Raw genomic sequence first — 27,978 nt, 5'->3', positions numbered from 1 at the left:
AGAGCTGAGGTAATCGCGACGACACTCGCGGCATACATTCACAACGCGAGTTCAGTCTGGCGCATTTCAGTTCATGCCTTTGCAAGCTTCACTTTCATAGAAATTAATATGAAAAGTTAAAAGACTTACATTGCTCACCATAGCTCCATTTAAATGAGTGAATGTAGCTTCGACCTGAGCTCTCCCTGCGAGCTGAGTGTAATCTCCCATCCCCCATGCGCAGATTCAAAACATGCGGAAATGGCTCCCTCTGCTGGCTGTAGTCTTTAGCCTTTGGGCAAACATTCCTCCTATGATGCAAATATCGTCAATTTGCATCATAGGAGGAATTTTTCCAGAAATAAAATGCATAAATCTTTTGTCTCAGGGGGATATGAGGGGGAAAGCACAATCATTTGAATATACTCCAGGGTTTCTACTGATACAAAGCCATATGCTAATCACTGAAGTAACCCTTTAAGAAGGCAAGATGTGTTTGAGTTTTGCCGACCGGATACGGCGAAAGTTTAATCTTTCAACTAGCTCTGGTTGGGTGTAGCGCTATCCAATTGCGTGCACGCCGTGCAGAGGGAGTTTGAAAGACAACCGTTTATCCCGCCCCTCGGACTAAGCCCTGTCAATGGTGAGTTTCCAAACCAAACATCTTGATGTGGGTCTGGCTTGTCAGGCTAGGGCTGAGTGCAAATTACAATGAAACTTACACACTATAAGTTAATGAGTTGATTTATCCATGTTTTAATGTGCTTTTTTAGATTTTTGAAAGGATGCCGAGGCTTTTAAGGTCGGTAAAATCTGCAATTGTTAACCAAGTTTCTTTGCTGGCTTCCATGGCAGCAATATGCTGTGTTTTACACCAATTGGCAACCTGTGGTGTCGAAATATTATTAGGTAAACTGGCAACGTGCGTCATTGCACAGACCAAAACAAAAACAAACATTTCGACACGGAACGCACATTTCAAAGTAAAATAACTGGCATTAGCATTGTTTTTTTTGAGAAGCAAGTATGTGAACTTAGCATGCTTCTTAAATATCTGTAAACATATTATGGTATTCGTATGCTTTAGTACAGCCAAAAACGTACATACCTTTAAGACGGGTCAAATTTATGCAAAAGTCAGTTACATAATAAGGTAGACTGGCCTAATTCAGACTCGTTCTTAAGACACAGCATAATCAACTCACTAAGCGTGAGTAAAAATAGGCATTGATGAGTACGTTACTCATCCATTAGCAGGCAGTAAGAATGGGTTTGACTCACGGCATTTTTTTTTTTTATCTGACAAGCTTACTAAAAGAAATTATGTGCATCTTCTATTTTGTAAATGTTATCTTCATGGAAAATTTGCCATAGGAATTTTAGCTTGAAGTGTTTTTCCCTACCAAATGAATATATAAGGATCAAAACCAAGTGGAAGGAGCATTTCATCAAGAGATTGACTTGCAGAACAACAACAAAAACAACTGCATAATACATCACAGGTAAAAAATACATCTAAGGAAATTATGCTAAATACAGTATCATTTGCCCATCAGTGCAAGCATGATAAAACGTTTACCTTAAACACTCTTGCTAACTGTTAAATTATAACTTGCTCTGAAACAAGGTGGTTAAAAACAGCATTCATGATTTGCATTATTGGATCAAAACCCAACACCTATCTGCAGACAAAAATATCTAAAGCCCCTTTCACACAAAGAGTTGATCCCAGAAAATTGCCATAGAATTGTTAAAGTGCCTTCTGTGTGAACGCAAACAGATCCAAGGATTGATCAGGATTGATTCCAGTGTATTTTCTGGAATCTCCGGAGGTTTAATCTTCAAAGTTTATCAGGTCAAAGTTTGCCATGTTGGCCGCATCCGACCAGGCAGCATATTGTGCACCATCCATCTCAGACGCCACAGCGTTTCCCTGAAGGAGATTGTGATTAGCACCTCCAATTGCAGCGCTGCATTCTGGACATTTGCTTTCTTCCATAGCACCCCCACATTCACCGATTGCATATACATGTCCATTGGGACATTTGTACCAATGTCCTTTATTCAAACCGATGGCTTTGAGTATCATCACCCTCTCCTCGTCGGTGATCCCCAGGCCGCTGCGTGGTAGTTTGGCATCCAGCTCTGTGAACATTTTCTTCACTGTACGTTCTAGACCCTCAGAGAAAGGCAAAGTGTCCTCCAGGATGTCTCTTAACTGTTGGACCTCTGTGCCTAGGGCAACGTTAGTTTGAAGTTTCAATTGAGACATCTTGCAGCGCACATTGAGCTCAGCCAGGTAGGAAAGTCTCTTCAATTCGCGTTCGAGATCTGCAACCTGCTGGTCTGAAAACCTCTGAAATGTATCCAAGAGGAAATTCAAAACTTCTTCGACTTTGCGGGAAAATGGTTTATAAAAGCTTAGTTGTGGTGTCATATGTTCTTTCTTCATTTCTTTAAGTTTCCCAATACTCTCGAGGAAGCTCATCAAGTTCTCGAGATGCCAAAGTTGTTGGAATGAAAGGTCCTTTGTAGTAAGAGTCTCTTGAAGCGATGCAAACTCTTTGGGAATATGCTTCTTAAAGTTGTTCTGCTCGAGCAGTTGCAAACTTAGGACTTCCTGCTGTTGCATGATAACATCAGGCAGACCATTGATCTTTTTCTTGACCATCTCAATGGCTGCCAGGCTGCGGTTGATGTGAGTGCCGTACCGAAGGTTTCTACGGATGGGAGTGCGACACCTTGGACAGTCCTTGAGTCGGATTGCTCTTTGATCCAGTCCAGCACCTTGGTCTTCATCGAGACCCATGTACTGATCCATTCCTTTGGTCTCAAACAAGTGCTTGCAATCTTCCAGTTGAATAAAACAGGCATCCGGTTCGTCTTCATTGCCGAAGAAGATCTCCGTGACCTCATCCTTGTGGCAAATGCGACATTTGTTGGGACATGGGTCTCCGCACAGGCCAATGCAGCGGTGTCCACAGGGTAAGGTGTTGTTACAGGGAACTAAACAAGGCGGACGGTCACAGGGTTCATGACACAGCTTGGTACAGCTGTAGTGAGGGCACTGCCATTCACAGGGTTCGTTGCAAGGAGCGCAAGATTGTCCACAAAATTTCTTACAGATGCTGTGGATGCAACGGTTCTCACAAGGTAAGGAGCATGGTGGACAATCTCTAACACAGGGTTCCCGACATCGATGAGAACACACAAGGGTTTCTTGACATTTGTGGGTGCATGCTTTGTGCAGGCGACCTTGATAGCATCCATGGCAAGTTCCTGGGCAAGTGTGGCCACATTTCAAGGTGGTGCCACATTTAGTTCTGCAGTTTGGCTCCTTTTTGTGGTCCCTAGAAATATAGCATGGCTCTTCTTGGATGTGTCCACATTTCAGCTGCATCTGAACTCTCACCATGCACTGAGAGGTGCAGGTGGCTCCACAAGTCGCCTTGCAGGGATGGCCACATTGGAGGGTCTTTTGGCAATGCTCTTGACACTCAAATGTTGCAGGGTCTTGGTGGCAGGGCACCTTCTGATTGTGCAGGCATAATGGGATTATCTTGTCTAGGAGTACCCTGCATTTACCACACTCTTGGTAACAGCACTTTGTGCATTTGTGGTTTAGTTCACACAGCACCTTCGGACAGTCTTTCATGCACTTGTAATTCTTGTGCTCAGCATCGTATGGGTGGCACATACGGGTGCACACGTGGCCACAGTCTAGACGGTACTGGCAGGGCTGATCGCAACCACCCTCAGGGGCAGCTTTGAAGTCATTCCCGCAGGATGCCTCGATCTGTTTATCCGGATGGTTCTGACAGCTCAGCGTCAAAGCAGGACCCACTTGACCAGTCTCTCTCAGAGTGTGAAGGATGTTGCTCCACAGTGTAACTGAGCTAAGCATGTCCATATTTCCAATACAATAAAGACCCATCTTAGCACGAGAGAGAGCAACACAGACTCGGTTTGATATGTTCAGGAAGCCGACCCTCCTCTGGGAGTTGCTGCGCACCAAAGACAATATGATGATATCATTCTCTTCCCCTTGGTATTTGTCGACGACATGGACTTTGACGCCCGAGAAAACGGGAGAGGGCATGAGCTTACGAAGACAGTGAAGCTGTCCAGTGTAGGTTGTGAGAATGGTAATCTGGGAAGGCTTGTATTCCTGGTTAAGCAAGTAGCGGCAAAGCTCGACCACAAATTTAGCTTCGTGGGGATTCTGGTGGCTCCGTCCATCTTTAATCTCTTCCTCGCGTTGGGAATGTTCAACGAAAAAGAGATTTGTCAGAAGCCCCTGTGGATTGAAATACACAGGTGTCAAGTAGATGATGGTACCAAAATTACTTACAGCAAATCTTACAATAATGACTGTGACCATCTAAGGTTGTGTTCACTTAAATTCCTTACCTTGACATTATCATACTCCAGCACAGAGGGATGGTTTTCCAGAGTTTCATAGATATGAGGAGTCAGTAGCCTAGCGATGCTTGGTCTCATGCGATGCTATAAACAAACAAAATAAACAGAATAGGATTGTTGTTTTTGTTGGTTTAGTGCAAGATTCTCTAGAGGAATTATTGACATCTGTGGCTGATGTGATGGTACACACACTAACCTGGTAGTTGAGGCGTACATATGGGAAGCTTACTCTGACAAGCCTCTCAAACATTGACACTTCCAGGTTGAAATTCTTGGCAAGATCGTACACTGTTGCGCTAGGCCTCAGCTGTACAGGTTCAAATACAGAAAGAATAAGCATTATGGTCCCTTACTACAGAAGCATTTATTGTTTAAATTAGCCCCCAGTTTCACGGACAAGGCTTAAACCTAGTCCCAGACTAAAATGCAAGTTTATGCTGCTTTCATATTTCAGAATCATATTAAGATATGTCAGTGTCATTGTTTTGTCTCAAGATGCACACCAGTAATGTTTTTTTTCCAAAGGCATGTTTATAAAAGCTAGTTAAATGTCCTAATTGAAAAGGCTTAATCTAAGCCTTGTCTTTGAAACCAGGCCTAACTGTTTAGAATAATACAATTTGACATTTCTTTATGAGGTTCTCTGAGGAGTACGCCAAAATAGTTTTCCTAGGTGAAGACATTCCTGCTAATCATTCAATTTTATTGTTGCTAGAAATTGCTAGAAACTTTTGGCCCAGAATATTTCCTAAATCACTAGCTACATTTACATGGACACTATTTGCTTTAATCAACGCAGTGACTATAGACGGCAGAATAAATGGCTATCCACCTGTCACTCAAAGTAACCATGCTCTTAATTATGCAGAACTTTAAGGCTTTATATAATGTAAATGAATGAGTTATACAAAAAAATAACCCCCCTCACAGTTGTCCTGAGGGTCAATATTAGGCATAGTATAGGCCAAAACCACAAATTGTACCAGAATGTAGACATGTTTTTTTTCTGCTGTAAAGTTGGGAGTCTTAACATGGGGCATAATAAGATTCTGCTCCTTCTGGAGCCTGTGTGGCCAGTTGAGGAATTACAGTTTAAACTATTATTTTACTTGGCTTCAAGAGAGATCTCGGGAGGTTGCCGCTTGGTTGAAACACACCCCATAATTAACACCCAATGGAGCAGTATTAGACACATATTCTGACTAAAACTGAGTATGACCATGTCAGGCTACAAGTCCTGTCTACCTGTTGGTGATCTCCGATCAGTATGAGATGCTGGCAGGCTTTGCTGAGGGTGGTGATGGTGTGCGCCTCCAACACCTCCGCCGCCTCCTCCACGATCACCAATCTGGGCCGCAGCTCCTGAAGAGCCTGTCTGTATTTAGCCGCTCCTGTGGTGGTCATGCCGACGACCCGCGCCTGCTGCAGCACACACAGATCCTCACGCCGACGGATTTCATTCAGCCGATCCGCCGCGTCCTGATAGACCTGTTCAGCGGCGAGCGCTTTAGTGCGAAGATCAGTCCGATAGCGCAGAACCCAAAGACTGAAGGAGAAAACAAAGATGTTTATACCATGAACTTAAAGGGTTAGTTCACCCAAAAATGAAAATTGTCATTAATTACCCACCCTCACGTCGTTCGACACCCGTAACACCTCCGCTCATCTTCACACACAGATGAAGATATTAGTGTTGAAATCCGATGGCTCAGAAAGGCCTTCATTGACACCAATGTCATTTCCTCTCTCAAGACCCATAAAGGCACTAAAGACGTCGTTACAAAGTCCATCTCACTACAGCGGCTCTACAATCATTTTATGAAGCCCTGAGAATAGTTTTCGTGCGCAAAAAATAAAAAAATAACGACTTGTATAGTGATGGCCGATTTCAAAACAAAGCTTCCTAAAGCATCGGAGCTCAATGAACCAGCTTATCGATGCACTGATTCATAACGGTTCATTACAGTTCGTTAGTTTTGAAATTGGCATTAATAAGTCATTATTTATTTATTTTCTGCGCACAAAAACTATTCTCGTGTCTTCATAAAATGATTGTAGAGCCACTGTAGTGAGATGGGCTTTGTAACGACGTCTTTAGTGCCTTTATGGGTCTTGAGAGAGGAAATGACATTGGTGTCAATGAAGGCCTTTCTGAGCCATCGGATTTCAACACTAATATCTTCATCTGTGTGTGAAGATGAACGGAGGTCTGACGGCTGGCCAACGACATGAGGGTGAGGAATTAATGACAATTTTCATTTTTGGGTGAACTAACCTTTTAAACTAGCTGGTTTATATTTCAGTAGATTAAAGGGATAGTTCACCCAAAACTATTCAACTTTGACGCTTCACAAAGTACACAAAAGAGATCGTAAAACTATTTCATATGAATTGAGCGGTTAAGTCAAAAATTTCTGAAGAAACTCGATCACTTTAAATGATGAACAGATTTAATTTAGGCTTTTAATCACATATAAACGTTCATCAACTCACATCAGATATGGTAAAACAATCTCAAACATATTCAAATGATGTGCAAGAACCAATGAGATTCATTCTCGTGTGTCAAGAAGGTTCACTTGAGGTACTGTTTGTGTTTTCTGTTTATATGTGAAATAAAGATTCAATTCAATCTATTGGTCATTTAAAGGTGCCATGTGTAAAAATTGAGGTAAAAATATCCAAAAAATGACATACACGCATCAAAATGAATGAGAAGAAATAAGGGTGATGTCATTAAAAAAATGTCAAGTTATAGTGCTGCAAAGATATCAACCTTAATTAGCAGTAGCATTAGTAGCCCCGGCCCGACAGGTATCGTAATACCAGTCTTGGCCATGGGAGGCGGTATGCGGGCAACATAACCACCAGCCAACCTGCAATACACGAATAACTCGCATGACTTGTGGGCGTACTTGAACCTGATGTCAATCGTGTGGAAAGTACAGCCCACTACTTCATTTCACTTCAGGGAAGAGAGCGGACGGATGGCCGAAGCCCTTGGCCCCTTAAATGTATCTGATATGATAAAAATACCTGACCGGAAAAAGCGGAAGTGCAGGCGCCCAGCGACTGTGTCTCGTCCCATCATAATAAAAGTCCCGGTACTCCCGCGTGTTTGTTTAACAATCGCTCCAGCGGCCGTGCTCAGCTCCACAACACTCGGTCCTGCTCTGCTTCACACTACAGTAACGTTAATAACCAATCGCTCCAGCGGCCGTGCTCAGCTCCTCAACACTCGGTCCTGCTCTGCTTCACTACAGTAACGTTAATAACCAATCGCTCCAGCGGCCGTGCTCAGCTCCACAACACTCGGTCCTGCTCTGCTTCACTACAGTAACGTTAATAACCAATCGCTCCAGCGGCCGTGCTCAGCTCCACAACACTCGGTCCTGCTCTGCTTCACTACAGTAACGTTAATAACCAATCGCTCCAGCAGCTGTGCTCAGCTCCACAACACTCGGTCCTGCTCTGCTTCACTACAGTAACGTTAATAACCAATCGCTCCAGCAGCCGTGCTCAGCTCCACAACACTCGGTCCTGCTCTGCTTCACTACAGTAACGTTAATAACCAATCGCTCCAGCGGCCGTGCTCAGCTCCTCAACACTCGGTCCTGCTCTGCTTCACTACAGTAACGTTAATAACCAATCGCTCCAGCGGCCGTGCTCAGCTCCTCAACACTCTGTCCTGCTCTGCTTCACTACAGTAACGTTAATAACCAATCGCTCCAGCGGCCGTGCTCAGCTCCTCAACACTCGGTCCTGCTCTGCTTCACTACAGTAACGTTAATAACCAATCGCTCCAGCGGCCGTGCTCAGCTCCTCAACACTCGGTCCTGCTCTGCTTCACTACAGTAACGTTAATAACCAATCGCTCCAGCGGCCGTGCTCAGCTCCTCAACACTCGGTCCTGCTCTGCTTCACTACAGTAACGTTAATAACCAATCGCTCCAGCGGCCGTGCTCAGCTCCTCAACACTCGCTCCTGCTCTGCTTCACTACAGTAACGTTAATAACCAATCGCTCCAGCGGCCGTGCTCAGCTCCTCAACACTCAGTCCTGCTCTGCTTCACTACAGTAACGTTAATAACCAATCGCTCCAGCAGCTGTGCTCATCTCCTCAACACTCGGTCCTGCTCTGCTTCACTACAGTAACGTTAATAACCAATCGCTCCAGCGGCCGTGCTCAGCTCCACAACACTCGGTCCTGCTCTGCTTCACTACAGTAACGTTAATAACCAATCGCTCCAGCGGCCGTGCTCAGCTCCACAACACTCGGTCCTGCTCTGCTTCACATTACAGTAACGTTAATAACCAATCGCTCCAGCGGCCGTGCTCAGCTCCTCAACACTCGGTCCTGCTCTGCTTCACTACAGTAACGTTAATAACCAATCGCTCCAGCGGCCGTGCTCAACTCCTCAACACTCGGTCCTGCTCTGCTTCTCTACAGTAACGTTAATAACCAATCGCTCCAGCGGCCGTGCTCAGCTCCACAACACTCGGTCCTGCTCTGCTTCACTACAGTAACGTTAATAACCAATCGCTCCAGCGGCCGTGCTCAACTCCTCAACACTCGGTCCTGCTCTGCTTCTCTACAGTAACGTTAATAACCGCATCTATGAACATGATTTCTGCCCGAGTCCTATTTTCCACCGGCTGTGAGGTGAAGACCACATGTCCCAAAATACTGCTCTCAAACTTGGCGTCATCAAACTACGCCTTTGTTTTGAATAGGTGCCCTCCAGTGGACGGAAAGTTGCATAATGCACCTTTAAAGGAATAGTTCACTTTGAAATTAAATTTTGATAAGTTTTAGCTTACCTCATGGGCATCCGAGATGTAGGAGTATTTGTTTCCCCAGTAGTTTCAATTTTGATCATTTTAGGTCAAACCGTTCTTGTCTGTGCCTCACATAATGCAGGTCTATGGTCACCACCTCAAAGAGCATACACAGAGAAGTCCAAATGAAACAATCCCCCATCGTAAGTACACACTGATGGCCTAAGACACGAAACCAGCGGTTTGTGTGAAAAAACGAACAGTATTTATATCGTTTTTACCTCTTTTACACCACAGGAAACACACGCGCGCCCTCGGATCAGTCAGACGTAGTGGTGAACAAGAGGTAAAAACGATATAAATGAAGTTCGTTTTCTCACACAAACCGCTCGTTTCGTGTCTTAGGCTATCAGTGTGTACTTACGATGGGGGATTGTTTAATTTGGACTTCTCTGTGTATGCTCTTTGAGGTGGTGACCATAGACCTGCATTATGTGAGGCACAGACAAGAACGGTTTGACCTAAAATGATCAAAATTGAAACTACTGGGGAAACAAATACTCCTACATCTCGGATGCCCATGAGGTAAGCCAAAACATTTAATTTCAAAGTGAACTATCCCTTTAATATGAGTGTGAAAATTTGGACCAAACCGCTCAATTCATATGGATTAGTTTACAAAAATCTTTATTAACTTTTTGAAGCGTCAGAGTTGTAGGAGGGACAGAAACGTCTAAGGTTTCATTAAAAATATCTTAATTTGTGTTCTGAAGATGAACAAAAGTCCTGAAGATTTGTAATGACATGAGAGTGAGGAATTCATGGCAGAATTTTAATTTTTTGTTGATCCCTTTAAGATGTTAGTTCACCGGTGCAGCTTAAACAATTTCGAGAGATTATGCTTCCATCTAGTGGAGGGAGTGTGCATGTATTACCGATACAGTCTCCATCTGTCTTTCAGACTCAGGCTCCACACATCTCTGATTTGCTTTTCTTGCTCCTCACTCATGGCTGAAGTCTTCCTCAGCTCTTTTCGAGCCATTTGCTTCATCTTTTTCTTCTGGTGGCCTTGCACCTGAACACACATGAACAGAACAGAAGCAATGAGGCCATTGAAAAAATTGTGGTAAATAGTACAATACCTTTACAATAAAATTGTTGAACACACTTCTTAAATGATTAAATCAAAAATAATATGTAATATAATATGATATAAATAAATTAAATAATGCATGAGTATTCACACCTGCCATTCTTCTGGATTAGTCTGATTGTGACCCTGGTCTGGTTGAGGTTCAATATCATTCAGGTTCAAAGACAACATCAACTCAGCCATGGCAGCGATGTTTTTCTCATCCTGTTTCAGTTTCTGGTGGTCTTTGTCCCGATGATCTCCATCCACTAATATCCTCTCAGCCTGGATCAGATCAGCCTCTTCTTCTATATCTATCAGTTCCTCATCCTCCAGTAGGGCCCCGTTTTCATCTACCGCCTCTGAGGAAGGAAGAATTTGACATTTAAGAATTTAAACTTCCTATCTAAGATCCGAAATATTTCCTAAGAGACAATTAGTGCCATGGTTAAAATAGGATGTCTCTGTGATAAATGACTGTTTAGGGATGCTACTTAAAACATAACATTTGTGGATGCATTCATTGACCAAATCTGTAATGTGTCAAGATCCCAAATATGTTTTGCTTTATCAGCATGCAGAAATAAAAAGATGTAGAAGTGCTTAGTCATGAAATCAGAGCCCCAACACACACATTCAGGCCTAGTCCACACGTACACGGGTATTTTTATTACCGGAGTTTTTCCTCCTCCATTTTAAAAAACAATCGCGTGCACACGAGGACGGTTTTAAAAAAAAATTCTGTCCACATGAGAACGCAAAACTACGCTATGATTGGCTGCCTGATTTCCACATGGGTCCCATTCACTGCACCGATGCACATTGCACTGACTGAGGGATGCCACGGGCTCAAGTGAAACACTTCCTACAAGTTCCTTTGCTTTGGACTCGGTGACAGGTAACTGTATGGTACAGGGCCGAAGTGGACTGTAATAGCTTCACACACTTGCTTTACTATTTTGTATTACTGCATTCTGGCACCTTTGTTCTGCAATACAATGAAATAACTGAACATGTATCTGTAGGCTATACATGTGATAAGCGCTGTTAGTGGAGTCCACCGCATAGAATCGACTCACATAAATCAAAAGGAGATGTGGAAAATCTGATATCAAACAAAGGAGAGAACGGCGCGCACTTCAATTTAAAAAGCCGAAATCTCCGGTTACAGCATTGTCGTGTAGATGGTGAAACCGGAGTTTCTAAAAATCTTCACCCTGGCCGGAGTTTTCAAAAAAGTCCGGTTTTAGTAACCGGATACAGCGTTTGCGTGTGGACGAACAGCCAAACCGCGTAGAAAAAGCTGCGGTTTTGAAAATACCCATGTTCGTGTGGACAGGGCCTCAGAGACACAATTGCAGGTATTTTCCACAGGGCCCCAAACCAGCAGGGGGCCCTGATGAGCTGCACAAACAATATTTACTGGCACTGTATTCATGCCAATAAATGTTGAACACTTTGACCCCGTTTACACTGCATGGTTCAAGTGACTCTTGAAGTGCTTTTTTTCTCTCATGTGGCACAGATCGTATATGACACGTGAATGTGTAAGCAGGATACAAACGCATGAATTGTGATATCCTATTTGAGTGAGGCCTGAATCCGATCTGAGGATATTTTCTTTCTGTTTATTTGTTTGTTTGTTAAAAAAAAAAAGGTGTACTGTTCGATTACCTGAGACTTCCTTACAGCACTTGCACGCTGTTGCCCTTGTTTGTTTAGTTGCTTCTATTGCTCTCCTCTTTTGTAAACCGCTTTGGATAAAAGCGTCTGCTAAATGATTCAATGTAAATGGATATTTCCCAGTGAATGAGTCTTACGTCACTAAAAAAAGGGATGGAGGCGAATGACGTCAACTCAGTTGAACACGAACTGCAATCACATGACACTAAGGAAGACGAGAGCAATGTTTTGCTGACCTTTAACAACAAACATTGAATAATCATTTTGTCTGCATTTGTTGCATATCACTCAATTTTACTTCCTTTTCCCGGTCAGAACGGTTTCACCAGTGTATATAAAAAGTATCCGATACGGGTCGCTTTTAAAAGATGATGTAAGCAGGTTGTCAAAAAAAATTGGATATAGTGCATCAAGACCTGCAGCATCAATGCAGCCTTTGTCTTATGATTAGTTTGGCAGTTATTGCATTAAGTACCAAATAATAATAAATACTGCATCTCCGTGGTGAGGGAAAATCATTGTGCGTAAAATAATCAAGGAAACGCCATAGAAAAGCCATTGCTTTCTTTAATAAGCATGTGGTGAAAGAAATTAACATTAATGATTTTTCTTCAAGGGAAGCACAAACTATGATTTATTCTACAGAACAAAAACTACATTGTGGTTGAACTGTTAGAGTCTCACCTGCTCCTGTTAGTTGTGGCCCCAGCAAAAAAACATTAGATCCGATGCCGAGCCACTCAGCTATCATTGAAGGCTTCTTCCCCACACTCTCAAATCCATCACACACCTAACACGGGGAAAAAAGCAAGCTTTGAAAACTGCTGTGAGTAAAAACCTATGTACATGTTACCAGTCAAATGATTAAAGGCTTGATGTTTAAGCCTGACATATGAAATAATCTAATGTAATATTTTTAAACAGAACAGTTTATATTGAACCTTTAGACAAAACATAGGAGGGGAAATACCTCCATTTCATTCAGAGGCCCAGACTGGGTAATATATGCAGTTTAGAGCGGTTTTATATGCCACAAAATTAACAGATACTTTCATTAAAAGCATATAAATATCAGAAGTCACTCTATATCTGCCAAAAATATGTCTAAGTGAGATGACATGCAACAGGTTTATCAGATCATGTTGATCATTTAGAAGCATTAGAAATTTGCTATAAATATGATACAGTAGACATTACAAGGTTAAGCAGGGTCCAATGCCTTTGAGTTCTGTATAAACTATTTGTGGATGGCATGTGTGTGTGCGGATGGCGCGTGTGTGCGTGTCAGATAGACTCACTGGCTGAAGACACAGGCTGTCCCAGTGCCGATCAGAGATGTATCTTTCCAGGAAGTCTTCTTTGAGAACGCCACGCAAGCTGCACTCGAGCTGTGCGGTCTGTCGCTTTAAGAGTTCCTCTGCGGCCTCCATCTGTGTGTAGATCTGAGGACATACAGCAGAATTTGTTAGAAATATCGTTAATATATTATGAGATACACTGGCACATAATTGTTTTCAGATAACTTTTGGATTTGTCATCCTGCCATTTTTATACGCATACGCACCAAACAAATCTACATATTATAATGCAAGTTATGCAAAAGCATGACAGCACCACAGCCACACATTTAATTTAATTTTCAAACTAAAAATGCCATTAATTTGATTATTATTGAGACATTCTCTTTGTTACATATTATTTTGTTGTCTTTAGGGACAGTGTATGCAAAAAAGTATAATTTAAATTACAATTTGAGTTGATAAAAATATTACATGTACATATCTTGACAGTCCTAATAAATCTTAGACTAGTATAATAAAATAATTATTTTATTCTACTGACAGTCCTTATAAATAATAGAATACTTTAATAATATAAAATAATAAAATTACAATTAAACCTTTATTTTATTCTACTGACGATCCTATGAAACAAACTAGTATAATCAAATAAATAACAAAATATTTTTTTATTCTACTGACAGTGCTAAGAAATAATAGACTAGCAGTATAATACAATTCAAATGAAACATAATACAATACAATACAATAATAATGTATAAAACCAAACGAATAGTGCAATAAAATAAGATAATTTTTTTTATTATATTAACATTCCTAAGAAATAAGAGACTAGTAAAATAAAATAAAATAATAAAATAAACAATTATTTTTATCCTACTGACAATCCTAAGAAATAATAAATTATTATGATAAAATAAAATAATATTTTTAGTACAAACAGTCATAAGAAACAATAGACTAGCATAATAAAATAAAGCAACCATAATAAACTTATTCTAATAACAGTCCTAAGAAATAATATGCTAGTAATAATAAAATAAAATAATTATTTGTTTTCGACTGACAGTGAAATAAATAACAGAGCATTATAATAAAATAATAATAAAGCACATAAATGTCACAATGAACTAGTCCAATGTCATGACAGAGGCCTCACCTCATGATGGGCTTTCCTCAGGTGCGGTGGCAAACCTTTCCGGAAGTTTTGTGCCTTGGTCAGCTCTCTCAGACCGAAACTCTTGAGAGTTTCACTGCTACTTCGTCCTCCAACTCTTACAATGCCCTTTTTTAAGAAGCCATGGATGCCTGGGACACAAGTTAAATATATGATAAATCTCATAATTTCAGAGTTCATTTGAACTCTCTGGAGTAGCCATTAAAGTTTAAAGGATTAAAACAAACAACAACAAAACATCATTTCTTAGGCAAATAACGTGAGATTACATCAAGAGAAAGAACTCAGAAGTAGGAGGATTCTCCATTTGATTTCCATTTAATCTTATAGAAATCCCCAAGGGACCTCAAATGTCGTTTTTGTCCACGCGTTTAACCTCAAAGCAAGTGAAAATTCAGCCACAGGCTCTTGTGAATATAAATAAAATGGTACCTTCCAGAAACTGGTCAAGCGCATGATTGGTATAGCAGACCACAAGCATAGGACGACCATGTGACCAGGCCTCATGATTCTCTAGTAAAGCCTGAGCGATCTTTAGTCCTACATGCGTCTTTCCTGCAAAGAAGAAAACAAACAGGATCTTCAGAACATTACCAGATATCTGTGTAGCCCAAAAATAGGTTGCATCTATAATAATGTTTAAAATGTACTTTGTGCATATATAACCTCAAGAGTAATCATGCAAGTGTATTTGTATAGCACATTTCATACCCAATGGCAATGAAAAAGTGCTTTACATAGTAATGAATTAAAAGAGAGGTAACATATGCACGAATGTGTACGAATTAAAAATTAAATTAGATCTCACCTCTCCTTCATTTCTTTCTCAGACACGTTCATAACATCCATTTTAATCATTATTCCCTGATTTTTGCTCAGAAACCTTCTTGTTAAACCCATTTTCACTCATCATACCCTTCCACAGATTTACTCATACTCAAACCTTATTTCCATCAAACCCAGTTTTCACTCATCATATTCAACATATAAAATAACAATAACCAAAATAACAAAATAATATGCATTATTTCAGATTGTTTAAAACAGTCACCTGTGCCTGGCGGCCCCTGTATGATTGCCAGTTCATTGGTCAAGGCCAGTTTCAGTGCTTGAAGTTGGCTTTCATCGAGACCCATTGCTTCCTCATCAGGCCAGGCGTGTGGGGTCAGGGGGTTAAAGGGTGGGATCTTCTCCTGCCCTTCTGCCATAATGCACGACAGATCGTATGACCTTCCCTCCTCCCGAAGGTAAGCGGGAGGATCCACATTTGTGTTGCACTCCACTATGTACCTAAAACAACACACGTTTACATTATATATGTTAAAGGGGCGGTTACATGCGATTTCACTTTTTTAACTTTAGTTAGTGTGTAGTGTCGCTGCTTGAGCATAAACAGTATCTGCAAAGTTACAGCGCTGAAAGTTCAATGCAAACGGAGATATTGTCTTTTAAAGTTACAGCAGTTTATTGCCTACAAAAACGGCCGGTTTGGACTACAACGCGCTTCTTCCTGGGTTGGCGACATCATAAACCCATGCTAGTCTCCGCAGATGTGACTTCTGCCCGTAATGGGAAGGGGCGTGGCGTTTCCAGCAACCTGTGCTTGGCACTTCAGCCAATAAAAATACAGGAAACTATATTTGGCCATCTGACCAATCTAAGACCATTGCGTTTTTCAGAGGGATGGGCTTCATAGAAGCAGGAAGCAAATGAGCCGTTCAAAGAACAGTGGAGACAGCGGTGTTGAGTAAAGGTCAAATATAAGAAAAATACTGCATTTAAAAAATAAAAATAAAAGTATTAAGACATGTTATACTGATGCCCATAAAAACAACCAAGCCTAGAAAAAAAACACAACCACCCCTTTAAAAATTACAAAAATGTGTGTTTACCAAGTCAAGCATTACTATTACTATCATTCAGACCTGGAACCTATAATAATATGACTTGTCACTAGGAGTGTGCGATATTGACAAAAAATAATATTTCAATATTTTATGGGATTTTATCAATAATGATGAGTGTGTTTATTGTGTTCACAGCTGGACTCACAGCTTATTGTGTCGTTCACAGCTGACTCTTAAAGTGTTTAATATTCTTCATATTCTGTGAAGTGGTCAGTTAATCTTTTCCAATAAGTTTAAATCGATTTTTGCCCTTTTATGGGCATTTTTTTATCTTTATAAAGCCATTTAACCTAATTAAATGAATGCATCATCTTTCGCGTCAAATTCATACATTTAATCAATAAATTAATTTAGAAGAATAAAACGCAATAGGGCTGTTACAAATGCAGAAATAATGTTTTGACATTTTAAACATAAAATGTATTGATATTTGACATTAAAAAGTGAAAAGAAAATGTGAACTGCCGGTAGGTGGCAGCATGTCACTGTTAATGTGCGAGTCATTGAGTTTCAACCGATTCATTCAAATGGTAGATTAATTCCAGAACGAAGCCTTTGACCATCTTAATAAGTGAGACATTGAATCATTCATTTAAATGATTCGTTCTTTCTCTAGCAAAACTGCTGTGTTGCTCAGAGATGCAAAAAAGTCAAACAGGCAATATTGGGTCTCAAATGTAAGTCACTTAATATTAACTTCTTGTTTATTGAACTGTTGTATAAAATCAATATCGCATTTGTAATAGTGCAGATATTTGGAGAAAAAAACGGCACTTTTTGGGTGATATTGATTAATTATATTAACTAAAATGTTTTATACATAGAAGTATTTTTTGCCCCCTTATCTTGAATATTGGGGCCATTATAAAAAATTTTTAATAGACTAAATCACGCTGTGAAAACGTGCACTAGTCTAAACTACTAGACTACTACATATTATGTAGTGTAGTGTGTATGTGTGCACTCTCTAGGTGTGTTTTTGTAAAGTGAGGGACATATTAGATAATGTCAGATCAGACATTGTTAAAAAAACATTTAGGATATTATTGTAGACTAATTATATAGCACACTCCTACTTGGCATTGACCTCTTTGACTTGAAACCTCCAGAATGCCCTTGAAACCACAAAACAACACTATAAAAACCATTCAGAACATCTTAGCCACCAAATAGCAACCAACTACAGAGTTAGTTTTGAATGAATGAAGGTTTATTTGGTTACTAAAACATTGAACATAATGTATGTAAAGCAAATTCATCACAAACAAAGAGGGTTTTTTGCATAAGTAAACAAGACCTGCGTACCTTTGAAAGGGAACATCATTTTCGTCTTGCTCCTGGAGACCTTCCAGGACATATCGGTACGCCTCAAAGTAAGCCGTGGTCTCAATCATCAGGAAGGAGTCTGAGGGCTGAACCGTGGCCATTCTGGCCCTGCTGTCCGAAGAGAAACAGAGATTCACCTGCCCCTGCTTTAGTTGCTTTGGGTCCCGATCAGCCACAGTGGCAAACAGGAAGGTTTCGAAGTTGTCCATGGAGAGACAGACAAGGGATCCATAAAGAAGACGCTTGGAATTTTCCCACCGGACAAACTGTAAGAGAAGTTGCAATGAAATATAAACTGATAGAAGGAACAATGGTGAGAGAACATGACTAGGATAACAGAGGACATGGCCCTGTTTACATCTGGTATCAATGAGCGTTTTGGTCGATTGGATCACAAATAAACAAGTCAACAAGTAAAACTAAACATGATCACATTCCTGTTTACCCCTGGCGGTTTGGCCACTTTCAACCACTTCTGTCCTGATTTCTTCCAGGGGAGGGTCTATGGGCGGGTAAATATGTATAAGTATGTTTTTTTTCCAGATCATTTGATCTAATGGATGGCATAAGTTTGTGCAGTTTACATATGAACAAGACTGGAGACGAAGGAAAAACATACGGAGACTGAGAGCAGCAGCTTTAGTTCTGCTCTGAAAGCAACAAAATAATGGTATTAGCATGTTAGGAATAAGGAATGGTAATGTCCTTGGTTTGCTTTTCATCTTAAAACCAAACTTGGGTCTCCGGCCGACAAAGTTTAAATTCTGTCTGGCTAGCTCATATTCCATAATGTTTATGCTTTAGGTCAGAAAGCAGAGAGGATTTGACCACAAGTGATTACTCTACGAAAGCAATGTGTTTTCTACTACCTCTGGAAGTGGTCCAAAGTGTACAAGCTCAAAACTTTTTAGACCATGTTTACACCTTTATTTAGAGTCATCCACATGATCCGATTGACCAAAATGCATCCTAATACCAGGTGTAAACAGAGCAACTGAAAAGAAACTCGTCATTTGTGATTACCTGAAGAGGCCGTGGGTCAAACTGCACTTTGTAGGCGATTCCCATTGATGTGCAGAGTGGTAAAATCAACCGGGTGTCACAGTAGACTCGGATGTCATCAAAACGCCTCTTTTTCAATGGTATTCCATCCATGTTATCATTGTGCTGGATCCTCAGGAGATCCCTGACGCCCTCTCGCAATGGCCTCACGAAATCTTCACGGAGAAGTCGGAAGTGCGTGTCCAGATAGATGCGAGCATTAGGGAAGCTTTGAGACATTATGTTGGGTCTCAGGAAAGGCCTCTGGTCTTGGTGGAACTCTTCAGTGGTTGGATAAATGCTCATCCTCCTGAAATCTTCCTCTCCAGGTGGGGCGTCCTCATCATCTGCTAAGAAGGAGTAGTTATCCGTCCGCAAGGTACCTTCTCTTGATTTCTCTTGGAGATGGTCCACCAAACCCTGCACCCTCTCCAAGTCCTCATCAGTGCTGTCGAGAATAGGCACACCAGAGGCACGCAACTGGTTGATAGTTGGTTTCAAAAGAGCCACCAGCATTGAGACGGACTGGACAGAGCTGTGTGGATACATGTTGAGAACATCAGTGAGAAGGCTGATGATGTTGCTCAAATGTTGGGGGTAATGATCTCTCCGAGCCTGCTGGTACTCGGACATCATTCCAGTCACATGGAACGGCAGAAAGTTACGGAAAAACGGCGAGTCCTTGACAACACCAGCCAAGTGAAGCACGTTCTTGCGGTCGATTCGAGACTGGAAGGCCTTGCAGAGAACCTGACAGATCAGCAGCACTAAGTCGCTTCTCATCGTATCTTCCTCAAGCAGATTCTTAAGCCCACTGCAAGAAGAAAGAGTGATGGCCACCTCGGACGCATCTTTCTCCAGTAGACCTTCGAGCATTTTATACCCCAGCTTGCGGACATCAGGGTTGCCGTCTCTCCCTCTCCCCCTCCCTCTCCCATGGCCTCCTCTACCTCTCATAGCTTCTACTCTTCCTCTTTGAGGTTCTTCACCTTGTGGACTGACTCTTAAATCAGTCATGCTTCCACTGGCTTGTTGGTCTGCAGGGCGGTAGCTTGAATTCACAGGAGCCGGAACAGAATAATTGACAAAATTTTGATGAGTGATCCCATAAACAGGTCTCCCAAATGCTCGTAAGGGTGCATTAATTGGGCGTCCCCTTATCACAGGGCGGTGGACATGTGGCTTGCTTTCTCCTCTCCACTGCCCTCTACCCCTTCCATCTCCTCCTCCTCCTCTTCCTCCACCATGTGCTTTTTCATCCGGCCATCTTTCCCTTTGGCTGTGTGTACTCCCACTCCTCCTATCCCCTCGACCCCTTCCATCTCCTCCTCCTCCTCTTCCTCCTCCTCCTTGTGCTTTTTCATCCAGCCGTCTTTCCCTTTGGCTGTGTGTACTCTCACTCCTCCTATCCCCTCGACCCCTTCCATCTCCTCCTCCTCCTCTTCCTCCTCCTTGTGCTTTTTCATCCGGCCGTCTTTCCCTTTGGCTGTGTGTACTCTCACTCCTCCTGTCACCTCGACCTCTTCCTCCTCCCTCTCCTCTGCCACCTCCTCTTCCTCTGACTTGATTGGGAGAGCTACTTGCTTGTCTGTGACCAGGTACAGAACCATCTGTTAAAATAAAATTGTGGTGTATAATTAATGAGGATTAGGGGTGTAACGGTTCTCTGTAAAACATTATACCATGGATTCTAACATTCATGGTTCGGCACGCACTTACACCACAGTTCATCGCAAATCTGACGACACATATATAATATGGCTTGTTGAAAATAATAAAGCGTAAAACAGACAGAATGAGTCCTGCTAATGTATGTCCCTGTCGATGGATACACAATCAGGCTTCCCAATACATTAAATGTTTTACATGCCAATCTTTGTAAACTGTTCAATGCGAGTGCCGTATACTCAAATACAACCAGTCATTTGCGCCGTCATCAACTGGGTTTATAGCGCGTAAGCACAGGTGAGACGTGAACAGCACCCGTTGCTATTTGTGTTAAACTCATTAAAGCCTTACCAATTTAAACATTCAAGTGCAAGAAGACACAAGATAACACATATTGAGTTCTCGTTCAGGTCTTGATTGGACAAATTTACGTAAAAATGTCAACATGCCCGTCTTGGCGAGTATCCATGCATACATAGTCAGCTACAGTGACTTGCGAAAATATCCGGCTGCATCTCTGATCAGTCTTCTCCTTGTATGAGCTGAAAGTTTAGAGGGACGGCCAGGTCTTGGTAGATTTGCAGTGGTCTGATACTCCTTCCATTTCAATATTATCGCTTGCACAGGGCTCCTTGGGATGTTTAAAGCTTGGGAAATCTTTTTGTATCCAAATCTGGCTTTAAACTTCTCCACAACAGTATCTCGGACCTGGCTGGTGTGTTCCTTGTTCTTCATGATGCTCGCTGCGCTTTAAACGGACCTCTGAGACTATCACAGTGCAGGTGCATTTATACGCAGACCTGATTACACACAGGTGGATTCTAATGATCATCATTAGTCATTTAGGTCAACATTGGATCATTCAGAGATCCTCACAGAAATTCTGCAGAGAGTTTGCTACACTGAAAGTAAAGGGGCCGAAAAATTTTGCAGGCCCAATTTTTCAGTTTTCTGATTTGTTAAAAAAGTTTGAAATATCCAATAAATTTCGTTCCACTTCATGATTGTGTCCCACTTGTTGTTGTTTCTTCACAAAAAATTACAGTTTCATATCATTATGTTTGAAGCCTGAAATGTGGCAAAAGATCGCAAAGTTCAAGGGGGCCGGATATTTTTGCAAGGCACTGTATGTCTTAAAGGCACAATAAGTAATTTTGCTTATTCAAAACAAAGGCGTAGCTTGATGACGCCTTCATTTCGCGGGGAGTTGGGAGTTATCTCCACCTCTACAGCCAGTGAAAAGATTCTGATGGGACTCGGGCACAAAATAATTTTCACGGATGAGCTAAAGTATTAAAGATTTAACATTACTGAGTATGAAGCAGGTGGGGGCTGAAAGCCACTGGAGCAGAACGAGGCTGCTGGAGCGATTTATTATGCCACAAGTCGGCCACTTCCACTTCTTCCGCTCATGAGTATGTTGGGAAACGCAGCTCTGTTTTATCATATTACATACATTTGAGTGTGTTGAAAGTCATGTTATAATGATACACTGTGTGTTCGCTCTGCGGCTACTATAGGGACTTTCACACTGGGTAGTTATAGGAACTAGCCAACAGGGAGGTTCCCCGAGAACCAAACGTTCCTCTAGGGCCTGAGCAAAAATACATAAGCATGTTTCGCTTGTTTCCCACAAAGCTGCATTGGATGTTCACTCTAACGTAAAGGTTTAGAGGTGTTACAGTTTTTCATGTCCGTAGAGTTAGTTTCTGCAGTAAATATATAGACTATAATCTGTGTGTGTATACAGCTTTTTTTTGTGTAAATGACGGGAGCTGGTGTTTCATGTGCATTCGGCCAAACAACACGTAAGTTACTGGTAGTTCCTATTGTGCTAGGTTAGACCTAGATCAATATTAGGCATGGTAAAACATGTTACCCGCAGTAAATCAAGAAACCATTCGCTGATCTTGAATGAATATCTTTTTTTAATTTGATATGGATTAATCTTTAAACAGTGAAATAAGCAATGCTATTTTACATTTGATGACTTCATTCACTTTATGTACCTAAAAAACTACTGTTTCACATACCTGAAAAAAACACTATTGGATTTGCATCTTTGATCTATTGTATTTATTTGTGCGTATTGTTAGATTGATTGTTCTTATTTGACAGTAGGCCTGAACATAGCATATAAAACCATGATAACCGAACTGTAATTTTGAACCATTACATCAATAATTACCTCTACAGAGGATACTGATTGACAAGTTTAAAGACGGAACGCAAAGAAGCAAAAATAAAAATCTATACCTCTTCTTTGAGGGCCACAAAAGCCTCCTCTTCCTCTTTGTTGTCCTCCTCCTCTTGGATTGGCCATTATACAGCAGTTTATATCTCTGCAAGGGAATTACACCAATAGATTATAGGCCTGTTGCAAACCCAAGAATACATTAAAGCTTTGATTTTTAAGTTGCTGTATTTATATTCATTTTGTGATTGAGCAGTGTGTGTGTGTGTGTGTGTGTGTGTGTGTGTGTGTGTGTCTCTGTACTTTTCCTAAGTACTCTGTATTTATCAATAAAAATAACACTATTTTGTTACACTATTTTAAAGTGTCATTGTTACAGTGTAATTATATAGTTATGTACGGAGTAATATAAATTAACAATACATACTATACAGTCAGGTTTAGTTGCATGTAATTATGCATAATTTACTGTTATTACTGTATAACATATGTAACACTGTAAAATAAAATGTTACCCATTATTTTTGTGTAGAATGTGTTCCCTTGCTCAATTGCAAACACATTTAGATTATCTCCACCAGCTCAACATTTTTGCATTGTCTGGAAAACCGTTTTTAATTTATAAATGTATATAAAATGAAAATATGTACATAGTGGCAGGGTTCTCCTCTGACAGCTCTGTCTGTTTTGCCATTGGTTAGTGTGTCTTTGTTTGTGTTGTGCTTGAACACATGTCTCTGTCTTGGTTTGTGTTTGCCCTGTGCTCCTTGTGTCCCACCTCCTTGTTTAGTCCTCGTTTCACGAATTGTGTGTTCACCTGTTCCTCATGTCTTCTGCTCCCTTATAATGTGTGCTCTTTCCCTCATGTGTGGCTGGTTCGTTATACGTTGTGCCTACGTGTGCTGTTATGCTATGTGTGTGGGTACTGCTTTTTGGTCCTGCCTTGTTTCCTGTGTCTCTAGTTGTGATGCAAAGTCCGATTCTGTTGAATGTTTAAAAATAGATTTACATATTCAGAAAACGAATATATTAAAAGGGTTAGTTCACCCAAAAATGAAATTTTGATGTCTATCTGCTTACCCCCAGGGCATCCAACACAAGTGTCTTTGTTTCTTCAGTAGAACACAAATGAGAATGTGAATAGGTAACAATTGTTAATAGTGAATAGGTAACAATTGTTAGTTTAGTACTAACAAACTCACATACTGATATTGCACTGCACTTTATTCTTGTGTTCCATGAACATGAATATATTCATATTTGTATTTTTGATAGCAGGGTTCCTATTTCTCGGCATTGGGACTGCCCTGACATATCGGAGGATTTGTAAGACAGCTGCCTGCAAATTCACCCAGCCGCTGTCTGCCGAAATTATAGGGTGCTTCGGGGTTGTGAGTGACCGACTGAAGGTATTAGATCGGAGAGTGGCACAGACCGATGACCGTTACATCTCAGCTCGGACTGTGGAAACACAGAAAAGAGTGGACACCATCGGAGGACAGACTGGTGAACTTCTACGGATTATGACCGGTCTGGGTATGAAATTGGACGAAATGTCCAAGTCACTCCATGAGCCGGACGTGCGCCAGGAACGCTGAGGATCAGTGACTGATTGATTACGATCCGGACAAATTACCGAAGATCAACTAAAATGGATTAAAATTGCTTAATTTCACCCTGCAACCCCCACCTTCTCCCTTTCTCTCGGTTGGGAGGTCAGCTTGACAGCTGGGTCTGATATCGTTCCCCGTGCACTGACTTATCTCCCCTCAAGGGCAAGCCACAGAACTGAACTGTAAACATCTTAAGTTATGGCTGACATTCTCACAACACAAACTCAGACTCTTACTCGCACCATACACACCCACCCCGATCCTATCCCCTCCTCCATCAGTCTGCCTCTTCCCTCCCTTCCTCCCTTACCCAATCCAAACAAAAAATTCCATCACGTGACCACGTGTGCTGTGTTATGTTATGTTGTGTTTCTTATGTATGTACGTATGCTATGCTTTGCAAAATCTGCATTTTTTTTTTCTTCGGAGAGCGTGTGGCAGCGCTGGTAAATAGCTGCAGCCCGGAGGCTTGCTCCAAGAAACAAATTTCGTTGCAGTGTACTTGTACATTTGTAATGACAATAAACTTCTATCTATCTATCTATCTATCTATGTAACTACTCATTATAATGCTGTTTGCACATTACACTCCTGCACTTCTGTTATCCACGTATTTATCTATCAGAACAGGCTGCACAACTCCTGGTTCAAGCTCTTGTTCTCTCCAGACTGGATTATTGTAATGCTCTTCTGGCTGGGCTTCCAGCATGCACTATCAAACCCTTGCAGCTGATCCAGAATGCAGCGGCGAGAGTGGTCTTTAATGAGCCGAAGAGAGCGCATGTTACGCCTCTCTTCATCAAACTGCACTGGTTGCCAATGGCTGCCCGCATCAAATTCAAGACACTAGTTATCGCCTACAAAACAACCTCTGGCTCTGCACCAATATACCTAAATTCACTTGCTCAGACTTACACACCCTCCAGAAGCTTGCGTTCTGCGAGCGAGCGGCGCCTCGTGGTTCCATCCCAAAGAGGCATGAAATCGCTCTCACGGACATTTTCCTGGACCGTTCCTGGTTCCTACCTGGTGGAATGACCTGCCGATCTCAATTCGTGCTGCCGAGTCTGTAGCCATTCTTAAAAAACATCTTAAGACACATCTTTTCCATTTGCACTTGACCAATACAGAATAGCACTTACTGATCACCACAGCAACGACCAAAAGCGCACACTCCTGGATCATATCTACGTCTCTCATCCGGATTTGTGCCTTCAGGCGGGTATGTTACATAGTTATCATAACTATCAGAATCCAGTTTTCTGTATTTTGCGTACGTGAGTTTTTGTTGTAGATGGCTATTGCTGCGCGTTTAGCTAGAATACAAAACCAACCCATTGGGCCACTGAATCTGCATTAACGACAACAGCTGGGGCAACAGCCTTAGTCCTAATGGGTTGTAGCTATCTTAGCTATCAAATCCAGTGTTCGGCACTTTGCGGACGTGAGTTTTTGTTGTAGATGTCTGTCTTTAAAAAAAAAAAAAAAAAAAAAAAAAATTGTTGTGTATTGTGCTAATTAATTGAGATTTCTTACAGCTCTTACAGGTTTTTGGCCTTGTCTGTTCCGTTGCTTCTATTACTCTCCCCTTTTTTGTAAGTCGCTTTGGATAAAAGCGTCTGCTAAATGATTAAATGTAAAATGTAAATGTTATTTATTTTTATAGTCTCCAGTTTACTTTATCTCACTTATTTTATTCCACATCTCTTATCTCTTTTACTTGATTTATTCATAATTCTACATATGTATATATATAGCACCTTTATCCTATTCCTATTTTATAATTTATTGTGCTTTTTTTGTTAATTGTTATTTGCTGTCCATGGAGCGGACCTGTTTACATTTCACTGCCGGTTGTATTCTGTAGAACTGTGTATGTGACAAATAAAACTCTTGAACTTGAACTTGATTCTATAGGAGCAAAACAAACAAACAAAAAAACATCCTTAGACAACATGCACAAAAACCCTGCTGCTCCTGACGACACATTGATGTCTTCAGACACGAACCGATCGGTTTCTGTGAGAAACACAACAGTATTTGTTATTTTTTACCTCATATCCTGACGATTGTCATCTAGTGTTCCGGTGCGGTCCATCATTACTTCTGTCTGGAGAGGTCGCCACAAGCAGCAGGTTTTTGTGAATGTTGTCCAAGCATGTTTTTTTGTTTGTTTGTTTTGCTCTCATAGAATTGTTACCCATTCAAACCATTATATGACTGACACACAGCAACGGTTGGAGTTAAAAATCTACATTTTGGTTCTACTAAGAAACAAACACACCTTCATGCTGAATGCACTGGGGGTCCGCAGATAAACATCAAAATTTCATTTTTGGGTTAACTAACCCTTTAACACATTAAAAATGAATACATGCATGTATTTTGCAAATTAATATATGTACATAGATGGATATCAAAACTTATTTACATATGTTTATTTCCTTTATATGTAAATATTTCTAATAAAAATGTTTACATTTTAATATATAAGAAATATTAAAAAGGGGCCAAAATGTAATATTTAAATATATATTTCAAAATATATTTTACAAACAAGTACATCAAACATTTTCTTCTAATCATATTTAATAAATTTAAAAATATGAAAATTATTTACTATTAATATTTCAATCTCCATATCATACAAACAGCACCATACAATGCAAAAACTTGCTCAAATCCATCTCTCAAAAGTACCGTAAATTAATATGAATCAGTGACATCAGAAGGGAAAGTCCTTGTGTCATTGCTCACAGTAAAACAAGATCAAAATAATGATTCATGTTGTCAATATGAGTCTGTCAGCATTTCCTGATTTAAACTATATGGCATATAGTATGAGTTTTGTAACAGTACAAAGTTACACATTATTATTGTATGTGGGATATTGATTACAAAAGACTGTTTATTATCATAGCAACAATTTCTCACGACACGCACGCTCTCTCTCACACACACACACACACATGCGCCAACACGACCAACCTTTGAAATCTGCTTGTTTTTAGGTAGCAATAGAGCTGATGTCAGAACCGGACACATTAGCTAGTGAGGTTTCATTTCTTGCTATAGGCTATCAACACAGACTGCAGAACCAGACTTGTCATTTAATATATTGTAAAGTAATAATATAGGCTATTGTAAAATTATATTATTCTTCCTACCTTAAAAACCAATAACAATAATTTAAAATTAAATGGCTGCGTACTTACCGGAAATGATAAGGATAAACATAAACATTAGTCTTTTAGACGATTAAAAACAGCATCTGAATGCAGCAAATGACAGTATAACCAATAAAAGTGTTATTTAGCGAGTGTTGTTTAATATGATCTCGAGCACTCACCTGGTTATGATGTCTTCAGTAGTGCAGCTTTTATCTAGCCCGTGTCTTTAAGTACCGGTCTAGTTTCGATTCTCGTCGGATGATGGGCGGATCCGATATGAGTCAGAAGTCAGAACCGAAAGTGATGAACGGAAAACAAAACTCGGTTGCCGTGGTGAGTGAGACTGAGCCTAAAGGAGAGTATTAGGGGGTTAGCTGACACATGAAATGGCACTCACCTCATATGAGGGTTTGAGGACAAAAATAAACAAATTAACCGAGAGCACACTGACATGGAATTACACAAACTCTCTCTCTCTCTCTCTCTCTCTCTCTCTCTCTCTCTCTCTCTCTCTCTCTCTCTCTCTCTCTCTCTCTCTCTCTCTCTCTCTCTCTCTCTCTCACACACACACACACACACACACACTT

General features: G+C 40.9%; 1 protein-coding gene across 1 annotated transcript; it reads right to left on the bottom strand.

The window, feature by feature from the left end:
* Positions 1-462: 462 nt before the first annotated feature.
* On the bottom strand, positions 463-27,839 carry znfx1 (zinc finger, NFX1-type containing 1). The gene is made up of 15 exons (XM_067458759.1): positions 27,571-27,839; positions 22,671-22,756; positions 18,729-20,356; positions 17,685-17,971; positions 15,524-15,762; positions 14,905-15,027; positions 14,455-14,603; positions 13,293-13,436; positions 12,679-12,784; positions 10,426-10,673; positions 10,115-10,254; positions 5,647-5,947; positions 4,598-4,708; positions 4,390-4,485; positions 463-4,276 (listed from the first exon to the last, which is right to left on the bottom strand). Exons 2-15 carry the CDS (start codon positions 22,735-22,737, stop codon positions 1,814-1,816), a joined length of 6,102 nt encoding a protein of 2,033 aa, XP_067314860.1. The 5' UTR covers positions 22,738-22,756; positions 27,571-27,839; the 3' UTR covers positions 463-1,813.
* Positions 27,840-27,978: the final 139 nt, after the last annotated feature.

Source organism: Pseudorasbora parva, chromosome 12 (genome assembly GCF_024679245.1).
Source record: "Pseudorasbora parva isolate DD20220531a chromosome 12, ASM2467924v1, whole genome shotgun sequence".
Lineage (NCBI taxonomy): Eukaryota > Metazoa > Chordata > Actinopteri > Cypriniformes > Gobionidae > Pseudorasbora > Pseudorasbora parva.
The sequence above is the reverse complement of the archived record's forward strand: the minus strand, read 5'-3'. Positions and strand labels throughout refer to the sequence as shown.